Here is an 11,503-nt window from a genome sequence, read left to right as displayed (position 1 = left end):
AGTTTCGTGAAGAGCATGGGTCTGGTTCCTTAGCTCTTAGTCATTTTTGTTAAGCTTGATAATTAAGAGAAAGATAGCATAATTTCTTCCTCTCACAACTTCCCAGGTACAGCACCTCTATTTTCTCTTTTCCACACAGAGACTGATTCCTTGGAAGTACCTCTTCAGGGCCAGTATGGAGTCTTTATAGCTCAGGAGAGTGCTTCCATCCCCAACTCAGACATCGAGCAGGTCTCTAGGACTTCCTGATGCTGATAAAATCCAGTAAAGAATTTATCCAGTACAGTTTCATCCCAGCCAACCTCTTATGCTGAACAGATTGAAGATCTGCTGAAACATCTGGTGGAGGATAGCAGTGGTCTGAGCCTTTGGGATCTTGCTGCCATCCTTCAGAAACAACAGAAAACAACTGGAACAGCTAACTGTCCATGAGTAAATAATTTATGACACACCTATTCATGGGAAAAAAAGAACTGCTTAAAAAAGATTAAAAAGTTCTCTCACTTGTCACCCCAATAAACTTAAAAAAAAAAAGTTCTCTATTATATGGGAAGATCTTCAAGTGAAAAAAGATGGGTGCAGAACAGTGAGTATTGTATGTAAGTATCTTTTATATAAAAACTGGGAGAGTGTAAAAATAATACAGCTATACTCTGATTAGTTTGCATGTGCATAAAAGAAACTAGAAGAATTTAAAAGACAGTTGTAACTTCCAACTGTGGAAAATGTTGGAAGAATTTTGTCAAAGTATACATTTATTCATATGACAAATTTAAATTTACTAGTAATCAACGAAATTCAAGTTAATAAAATATCTATAAAAGGAAAGATAAATAGAAGGGAAAAGCACACTCAAAACATCGCCGGTGACAGTTTTGGAAAGAAATATTTATGTCTTAGATTTTATCTTAAAACGGGAAAGTTTTGTGCCCAATTTCTGTAAATTACAGATTCTATAAAACAATGGAGAACAAGAAGGTATATATTCAGGAACAAATAATGGGCAAAGGAAAGGACAGCACTGGTATGTATAGTTATTGGACAATTGTGTAGCCATTTTAAAATTTGAATGGAAAACAAAAGAATGAAGAATTACTGATGGTGGAATTCCACTGGAAGGCAGAAATACAGGCTATATTATTTACATAGCATAGTCACAATTTGGTATTTAAAGAGACAGATGATATGTGTTTTAAATGATTGAAAATACGAACCAGTTATAATTGAAGTGTCAATTAAATGGTGTGGGATATAAATGATAAAGTCTTTTAAGAGGAAAACTTTTAAGCATCTCCACCCCACCCCACCCCTGCCCTCCTCTGCTATGTTTTGCTTCAATTTATATAAAAGCCGTAATTCATTGTTATTCAAAGGGCAGAAGCCAGGAAATGTAAACCTTAAACAAAACGTATGCCTTGGGGGTGGTGAGGGGTGGAGAGCTCAGAAACTGTGAAGAGTTTATACCAAACGTGCAGCATAACATACATGCTGGCCTATTCAGTCCCACCTAGAATGTGACCCAAAGAGGTCCCGCCCGCGCCCACCCGACTCAGCTCCGCGCCCCCACCCCTTACCCTTGCAGTCGCCGGCGCACTTCCTCCCCTTCCCCACACCCCCGCCCATTGGCGAGTGAGGCGGCCGCGCAGCCGCGCAGCCGCAGTAAGTGCTGCGGCCGCTCCTAGCCCGGGGGATCCTGGGACTTGGCCTTTCCGGAAAGGACCGGCTGGGCGTCTGGGGCAAAGGCCCGTGTTCCAGACCCGTGTTCCAGGCCCTTGCTCCAAGAAAGCCCGAGCCACGACGAAGCTCTAGTGACAGCGGAGGACGCAGCAGGCTGCTCACTGAGGTGCCCGGCCTCGCCGCCGAGCGAGCCGCGGAGCCGCAGTACGTGGCGGTGCCTCCCCCTTGGCCTGGAGCGGAACTGCTGGAGGAGCGGCAGCGCAGGCCAGACAAGGTGAACCGGGTCAATTAACTGCCTTCAGATGATGAATCATCTACATAACAAGCAGATTTGATGTCCGCAGCCCTTTGTGGTCCTGCTACAGAACACTTTTAAGTGGATGACTGATTGGTGTGTTCAGAGGGGTGCCACGGTGACTGCTTGCCCTTGACAAGGAAAGCGGATCTCCTGCGCTTTGGACATCCTCGTTTCCTTGAAAGCATACCGGTTTTAACCTTTTTCTCTGGCATCTTTGTGCAAGAGGCTTTCCCATGAAAGTGTCTCTTGGTAACGGCGAAATGGGCGTTTCCGCCCATTTACAGCCTTGCAAGGCAGGAACCACACGATTTTTTACCAGCAATACTCACAGTTCGGTGGTATTGCAAGGCTTTGATCAGCTTAGAATAGAAGGATTGCTTTGTGATGTGACTCTGGTACCAGGTGATGGAGATGAAATTTTCCCTGTTCACAGAGCGATGATGGCGTCTGCTAGTGATTATTTCAAAGCTATGTTTACAGGTGGAATGAAAGAACAAGATTTAATGTGCATTAAGCTTCATGGGGTGAACAAGGTTGGTCTGAAGAAAATAATTGATTTTATTTATACTGCAAAACTTTCTCTTAATATGGACAATCTTCAGGACACACTTGAAGCTGCCAGCTTTTTACAAATTTTACCTGTTTTGGACTTCTGTAAAGTGTTTCTCATTTCAGGAGTCTCTTTAGATAACTGTGTTGAAGTTGGGCGAATAGCTAACACCTATAATCTTATAGAAGTGGATAAATATGTCAATAATTTTATCCTGAAGAATTTTCCTGCATTATTGAGTACTGGGGAGTTTCTAAAACTCCCTTTTGAACGGCTTGCCTTTGTGCTTTCCAGTAATAGTCTTAAGCACTGTACGGAACTTGAGCTCTTCAAGGCTGCCTGTCGCTGGCTAAGGTTGGAAGACCCTCGAATGGATTATGCTGCAAAATTAATGAAGAATATTCGATTTCCACTGATGACACCACAGGACCTCATCAATTATGTGCAGACAGTAGATTTCATGAGAACGGACAATACCTGTGTGAATTTGCTTTTGGAAGCTAGCAATTACCAAATGATGCCATACATGCAGCCAGTGATGCAGTCAGATAGAACTGCCATTCGATCGGACTCAACGCATTTGGTTACATTAGGAGGAGTTCTGAGGCAGCAGCTGGTTGTGAGTAAAGAATTAAGGATGTATGATGAAAGGGCACAAGAGTGGAGATCTTTAGCCCCTATGGATGCTCCACGTTACCAGCATGGCATTGCTGTCATTGGAAACTTTCTTTATGTAGTTGGTGGTCAAAGTAATTATGATACGAAAGGAAAAACTGCTGTTGATACAGTTTTCAGATTTGATCCACGGTATAATAAATGGATGCAGGTTGCCTCATTAAATGAAAAGCGCACATTCTTCCACTTGAGTGCCCTCAAAGGACATCTGTATGCTGTTGGTGGGCGAAGTGCAGCTGGTGAACTGGCCACAGTAGAATGTTACAACCCAAGAATGAATGAGTGGAGCTATGTTGCAAAAATGAGTGAACCCCACTATGGCCATGCTGGAACAGTGTATGGAGGCTTAATGTATATTTCAGGAGGAATTACTCATGACACTTTCCAAAACGAGCTCATGTGTTTTGACCCAGACACAGACAAATGGACACAGAAGGCTCCAATGACTACAGTCAGAGGTCTGCATTGCATGTGTACAGTTGGAGACAAGCTCTATGTCATTGGTGGCAATCACTTCAGAGGAACAAGTGATTATGATGATGTACTAAGCTGTGAATACTATTCACCAACCCTTGACCAGTGGACACCAATTGCTGCTATGTTAAGGGGTCAAAGTGATGTTGGAGTTGCTGTCTTTGAAAATAAAATCTATGTTGTAGGTGGATATTCTTGGAATAATCGTTGTATGGTAGAAATTGTCCAGAAATATGACCCAGAAAAGGATGAGTGGCATAAAGTTTTTGACCTTCCAGAGTCACTTGGTGGCATTCGAGCTTGTACTCTCACAGTTTTTCCACCTGAAGAAAACCCTGGGTCACCTTCTAGAGAATCACCTCTTTCAGCACCATCAGATCATTCTTAGGACTAAGGTCTTAATGTTTTTGCTGTGCATATGGATGATCTCATAATTCCCCTTCAGTTGTACCTTCTTTCAGTGATTAGTACAGTTATTAGATAAAAAGGTAACTGATGTTATTTGTATTGTTTAACTTAGTATGTTTATCAAATGGTTAAATGCATTCTGAAAATGTATTCAACACAGCCAGCTGTTTTAAAAAATGTAAAAAGATCTGTGAAAAAAAATGGTTAGATGTCTTTTTGTGGTGTTGTGTAAGTCAAATTGTAGGTGATTGTAGTAAATGTATAATTATGTTCATTATGTTTCAAAGTTGATAGTTTTCATCTTTGACTGCAAAACATCAAAGGGAGGCTGCCAGCTCTAACCTAAAATATTAAACAAAAAGTCGCCAAGTATTATTAGCTACCTCCCTTTTTTCATAGTTTTTGGCATAGCTGCCAACTCACCAGATTGTGTTGGTGCACTCAGAATGTGTGAAATTTCTTAGGCAGAAAGGAGAAATAGTAAATTTAAAAATACTAACTTGAAAAAACAGTATAGCCCTAAGTCTGTATCGCTGGAGAGAGGGAGGAGAGAGAAGATACACGCACACACATACATACATATGTATATACATACATACAAATATGTAATTTTTAAATTGGAATTTCAGGCATAGTGAAATTATTTCTAAAGTTAAATTATTTTCTTTTACCTAGCTGCGATTTCTATTCAAATGGGAATTCAATAGCACAGAATAAATGTCTGTATAGTCATACTGAATTGAGATAGAAGCACTACATATTAAATTGACAGACCAAGTTTGTCATTTGACTAAATTGTTACTTCAGATGAAACATACGACTTTTTCTGCCTGTATATTATTTTCCGTAGAGTTGCTTTTATACATCTTATTTAGCAAAGTTCAGGTTTCAGAGACTTGGCTTTTGCTCTAAATTTAGGCTCTGCTATTTTCTACCTTTGTGTTCAGTAAAACTTATGATACTGTAAAAGCAAAGAAGTATGCTGAACAGAGCTATAGGATTTTAAGTTCAGTCTCCCAACTTAAGTCATTCTAACAAGATTATTTGATTTGAGGTGGTTGCTCTGGTGCTGCTCAAGCCCATGTGCATCCTGAACTTTGTGTGATCTGCCTCAAGGCTATGATCTGAGCAACCAGTAAATGTACTCTTTTCTGCATCAAATCAGAAAAATGTCTTTTTGGCTATTTCTAAAGAACAGGACCAACTTCAGATTCCCTAAGGAGCCAGCTACAGAAAACCTAGGACATTGCTGTCTTGCAGGCAATACTAAACTGTAGATCTTCAGCCTCTTCAATACCAAGGGCATCCTGGCATCCCTACTGGTTGAGAACCAGAGGAATCCTCTATAGTGAGTGATTTTCAAGAAGTACTTTCCTGGAATGTCTACCTGAAGAGAAAATTTACAGACATACTTTTATCATATATCTGTATATGTATATCTCTATACTTGGGAGATTGTCATAGTGTAAATCAGGAACAACCTTCTCTTTATTGATGATCTCATAATAAAACTCAGGAACCAAGACAAATGCAGTTGGCTTCCAGGGATCTGAATCTTACTGCCCATACAAGTGTTGATTCATTTTAATGCTTTTTATGATTTCTGCACTGGCAGAATTTTTCATACTTTCTGTGGGTTTTTTTTTTTTTTTTTAATGATTCAATTTTTTACTAAAATCATTTGAGTACATTTAGAAAATATAAAAAGTAGAAATTGCTGTTAACCTTGTGCATTGAATGAGAAATGGCATCCCAATCATTTCATTATTAGTGAGTTTGTTTTTTGAATAGCTGTGTTTCCTTATTGAGCAAATGTTCATGTTCTTTGCCATTGTAATAATACCTATTGGAGTTGCGTTGTTTTTCATACCAACTTATAGGGTCTCTTTATATAATAAATATAATTTAACTGGCATTTGCTTGCATTTCTTCTTTTTTCTCACAGTTTTACAAAGGCAGGGCCAATTCAGTTAATTTTTGAGATCAAATTTGTCTTTTTTGCATTTTGACCTTTTAGGGATAACTTTGCTGTTTTTTTATGTAGTACTGATACCACATTCCTTGTCCTTTATCTTATCGCTTTGTCAGTGCTAATTCTTAACATGCTATGGTGGCATTTGCTATTTGTCTCCTGTAAGTAGCTTTTCTTTCTAGTTGAAATGGAGATGAATTTTCTTACAAATTTATAAAAATTACTTTTATATTAACAATATTAATCTTTGTTTTAGTAAGAATATTAACCTTTATTTACAGCAAATATTTTATCATTTTTTCTTTGATTATGTCTTAACATACACGTTTTTTGGTAATATAGTGAAATTAGTTTTTCCTTTGTCATTTTTTTTGCTTTCTTGGCTTATTTTTTTCCCATCATGAGATGGTATAATTATCCCAGTATTTTGTTATTATTATGGAGATGATTTTTTACTAGACTTCTGGTATAAAATTTAATATATGTTTTCAAATTATCTTGTTCAATCACTTTTTAAATAATCTTCACTTTCTCACTGAATTCTTAGGCTTTTTGAAATAATAAAATTGTATTTATAATATGGGCAATTTAGGGTATTTTTCTTCAGTTTCAATGATCTTTTATTCAAGTTGTCTTGATTAGATTGCTGTTTCAAATTGGATTTTGTTTTCATATACTCCAAACTTTATTGCAATAGTAAGAAATACATGGTTTTAGCATTTTGGTTTTCTGTCATTACTCTCCTTGATTCTTAGTTTTTTTAGTGGATTCTTTTGTATTTTTCACCTTAAAGAATCATTACCTGTAAAGAATCATTACCTGCATAGTATAAAAACCTTGTTTCTTATTATTTATTTTATATCTTTTCCCCCTTTCTTCTGCCTGTCCTCCTCTCCCCCCTTAAGCCGTTGTTTCTCAGTCTAGTTGTGTAGGACACAGCTCCCTGACCCATGCTGGTGTTATGAGTCTTGCACTGCCCCACCCCCCCTGCCCAAGGCAGTTAGTCAGCGGTCCTCGGTCAACAGTTCACGGCAGCTTTTGCGGCTGCCGGCTGCTTGCGATGGCTGCCAACCACTCATGCTGGCCACCAGCTGCTCCTGGCAGCACATGGTAGCCCATGGCAGCTCATACCGACCTGACCTCCATCTGCTCATGGCAGCCCAGCTCCAGGGAGAGCTGCTGTTCACAATCTTAGCTGTAGAGGGCTCAGCTCACTGGCTGGGAATTGAACTGGCAACCTTTGCGTTAGGAGCATGGCGCTCCTACCACCTGAGCTACCGGCGGGCCCTCTTTACTCTTTAAGGCCTGTCTTCTCTGCCAGAGTGCTCCATTCAAGAAAGTAATGTCTTTTTATATTTACCAATATATTCACAAACACAGGTAAATTACCCACAGCAGAATACTTCAAAATATTTTATAAATCAATGAAAGGAATAAAACTATGTTCCTTTTGGATTTGAAGGCAGATCATAGGTTAAGGGCTTTAACCTGTGTATCTCTTTAATAAGAGTATGAGTAAGAGCTCACATTTAAGGTATAGATTTTACACCTCCAAAGCAAATGAAAACAGAAGACCAAGTTGACCATAAAATAATATAAAGAATCAATTTGGTAAATACAACAATCATCCTAGATAAGTAGATAAATTCTAATTATTACAAAGTAGAAATGCATTTTCTCGTGATTCAAAAGGAGTTTCCTCTTTTTATAGAAAAACAATGGCCAAAAATGACGATGCATTTTACAACTGAAGTAGAAAATAAGTCTTTGAATTGACTATTTACAACCTTCAGGCTTATATGTAGATAAGGCTTAATCAACAAGACTCAACTAGGGAAGACTGGGCCTACGTCTCCTATGTCTCCTTTCCAACTCTCTGGGTTTTCTGTGAGCTTGATGATACACAGAAAGCACTTAACCATTTTCATTTCTTAATGTCCAGCTGATAATAATAGGCACCGCAGCTGTACACTTCCTTTTTCAGATAGAGACCGGTTCTTTGGAGATAGCACTTGACAGCCTGGCTGGAGTCCTCACTGCCTGGCATGGTCTTTTCCTCCCTCATCTCCTGCACCAAATTGGTCTCTACATCTCCCAGCTGCTGCTCAGACCCAGTGAGGAATTTCAGCTGTTTGTGCTGAAGAGGCTGAAGATCTTCTGGTCCGTCATCACATAGAGAAAGGGGTAGCCTCACATTTTTCAAACTGGCTGCCATCTCGCTGCCTCTATAGGAACCTGAAAACATTCTTGTCCTTTAGGCAGACACACAAGGAAGATTCTCCCATCTGGTGCAGAACGGAGCTGGAGAACATTCTCTGTGTCATCATCAGTGAAGAGGCTGGTGGGCCCCTAAGAAATTGGTGATGCAGTGGTCTGGCCTTAGGAGCCTTTGCCCAGCTGCCCTGAGTACCTTCTGGCAAATGAGATTCTTAAATGGGCCTGGGTTATCGTTTTCTGTACTTGTCCCAATTCTGTTTCCACTTGTTTCCAATTTCTCTTCTACTTATGGGCCTCACATAATGACCTAACTTCAATATTTCTTTAGTATCATTATAATGGAATTTCAACTCATTAATGGAAAAATGACACAAGTCTCAATCCAATAAGACATGTTCACCTAAATGAACCCATTTAAATAAAACAAATACTTGAGTCTCAATCTCTGTTTTTAATTCTAATAAGAGTACTTAGAGGTTGGATCCTGGACTCCACTGAACATTTCTGAAATTGCACTGCTAGAAGTTGTCTCCCCTCTCTGAACTCTCCTCTTAAGGGGCTAATAGACTCGGTTTCAATTCTTCCACATTGCTTTGCAGGTACCATAGCTCATGTTCTCTGACACAGTCTGCAGATATAACTGCCTAGTACAACTGAACACTAAGGGTTAATTCACACAGGTCTCTTTATTGTGTCACCCAAGAGGTATGGACTGCACTTAGGTGGTTTAATGTGCTTGGCAATGTGCATTCAGAGAGAGTAAGACAGGGATGGTGACTGGCCTCCAGGGAGCAGGGAGGGCAGACATTAAAGGCACGATTAGTTTTAATGAAATCCCAGCATGCTCAGTGCAGCAGTTGACAAAATCTGTGGCTCCTGAATTGAAATGACATCAGATTTTCATTTCCGCTTCTGAAACACAACTTTACTCGTGGTCACACAGGAAATTGTAAAGATTAAACAAAAATTTGCAAATTACAAGCTGAGAATCTGAACACATTCTGCTTTTTGTATTAACGTAACGTGATAATCTGTAAAGTCCATGTTCAGCCAAGCCAAGAGAAGCTTTGATTGCAGCTCTTTTAACACTCTCGGGTGTGCCTGTTGAGGTCCCCCAATGGAAACTCTAGAAGAGGGGCTTGTATGGGCTTGTATGTATGACTGTGAAGGAACAGGCCCCAGTTTCCATTCTTAGCTCAGAGCCAGGCACATTAATGAGGGAAATCTTATTGGGAAAGGGGAACAGGACTTTATTGAGGAACAGTGTGCACTTTCAGGACTTTTCTCCAAGTCAAGTTGTTCTTTCAATCTTAGGAGGGTTCTGTTCAGCTTCAAGTTGTTGTTCTTTCAGTCTTAGTTGTGGAGGGCACAGCTCAGTTCCAGGTCCAGTTGCCGTTGCTAGTGGCAGGGGGCGCACAGCCCACCATCCCTTGCGGGACTCGAGGAATTGAACTTGCAACCTTGTGGTGGGAGCCCACTGGCCCATGTGGGAATCCAACCGGCAGCCTTTGGAGTTAGGAGCACGGAGCTCTAACCGCCTGAGCCACCGGGCCGGCCCCAATGAGGGAAATCTTACAGCACACTTGAAGCTCTCTGCAGAAAACCAGCATGAGGGCAAGTTGTCAGGAGACAAACAAACAAATAAACAGCTGTTCTATGAATCCTATAAATGAGCTAAATATCCCTTCCCTCATCCTGAGATTCAAACTATCCCTGATGATATTATGTTAAGGCACAGATTAAATTAAAAAGTTCTAAAGACCAGGAAAACAGTAAAACAATAAAGGGGGTGGGGAGAAATGATGGGTAATGAGACATTCCTAGATATTCAGCCAGTGACGATCACAACATTCTAATTCAAAAGCTATTTCCTGGGTTAATGGGGTTGTAAAGTTATTACTGCCCTCAGGTACTGAATTGAGAAGGCACCAATCTAAGCAATCAAGATAAATAATATTTTAAGCAACACTAAAATTGAAAATTAATGCCAACACATCCATGATGAAAAAAATATAAAAAATTAAAAGACATGAAATGACCTGGCATTGCAAGTAACTGAGTGTCTTACACAGAAGGGGGGCCCCGTATAAGCAAAATTCTGACAAATTCCATTCAGTTACTAAAATTCTGAACACCAAGGGTTAATTCATATATTGTCTCCGTTTTGTCAAAAGAAAATTAAACTGTCCTCAACTGCTTGTACACAACTACCTTTTCTTTTTAACAATATAGTCAAGTTGGAGTCCTGTGAAAGGTGTTTCAGTAACGACAAATTAAATAAAAATTATTGAAGATTGTAAGGGAATGACAAGAAATTATCAAACATGTAAACAAGTAAAGAAGCAGTCTTAAAAATATTAATGAGTTCGCTTCCCTGAAAGCCAAAAAAGGAAAATTATCTTAAATTCTTGTATTGGCATACGTAAAATACAGTTTAAACAAAGTTAAATAAAATGCCGATTTAATAGTCTCTCACTTAAAGATATTTCTAAATGTTATGTTAATATTTATATTGACTATTAAAAAATCTTAATCTTTTAAAAAGTTTAAATTACATTTTGACTTTTACTGTGAAAAAATTTTTAGCATATTACCTTTGATATTTTTATTTAGTATTAAAACATTTTAACATTTTGAAAGCTTACTAGTAAAATGCTCATTTAATGTTCCCACTTTTCGTTTTTCAATACTTTACCCCATCACCTTGTAAAGCTGTAAAGTTGAAAAGTCACCAGGAAAGTCACAAAGCCTGACCCGGGGACGCACATTCTTCCCGGGCTCGGGCCCCCAGGGTGGCCGCGCCCACTCACTCCGATGGCGTCCCCAACGCTGTCCTGTCACATCCCATGGTTTCCGTGTTCCTCCGTCTCTGAATCTGTCGGCATCTCGCACAGACACTGTCCCAAAGCCGTAAAAACGACTCAACATGTTCCGATTCCGAGCCTCAAATCTCTCCGTAAACGGATTCTTTGTGAAAGTGGCCTCGCTAGGGTTTCTGTGCGAAAGGAAAGCACAAAACTGGGGGAAAGTGCAGTAAACGCGCGTTTCTGTTCTCCGTCCCTAAGAAATATGTCCCCGGCGCGGCCACGGCAAAGCTCGGTCTTCAGCCGTCCGGGCCGCGGAAAGGCAATTTTCTTTCCTACACTATTAAAGCAGCGCCGAGTTTGTTCCTCAATGAGGCCCTGGACTTTTCTCTCCGCTACCCGAATCGCAGAAAGGCTGCCAAGTCTGC

The 11,503-nt window shown here is 39.8% G+C and overlaps 1 protein-coding gene across 1 annotated transcript; it reads left to right on the top strand.

Annotated features, from left to right (window-relative positions):
• The first annotated feature begins 1,670 nt into the window (after positions 1-1,670).
• KLHL9 (kelch like family member 9) lies at positions 1,671-6,773 on the top strand. Its single transcript, XM_019719944.3, has one exon. It carries the CDS (start codon positions 2,209-2,211, stop codon positions 4,060-4,062), a length of 1,854 nt encoding a protein of 617 aa, XP_019575503.1. The 5' UTR covers positions 1,671-2,208; the 3' UTR covers positions 4,063-6,773.
• Positions 6,774-11,503: the final 4,730 nt, after the last annotated feature.

Source organism: Rhinolophus sinicus, chromosome 16 (genome assembly GCF_057876585.1).
Source record: "Rhinolophus sinicus isolate RSI-liver-muscle chromosome 16, RSI-T2T, whole genome shotgun sequence".
Classification (NCBI taxonomy): Eukaryota; Metazoa; Chordata; class Mammalia; order Chiroptera; family Rhinolophidae; genus Rhinolophus; species Rhinolophus sinicus.
The sequence above is the reverse complement of the archived record's forward strand: the minus strand, read 5'-3'. Positions and strand labels throughout refer to the sequence as shown.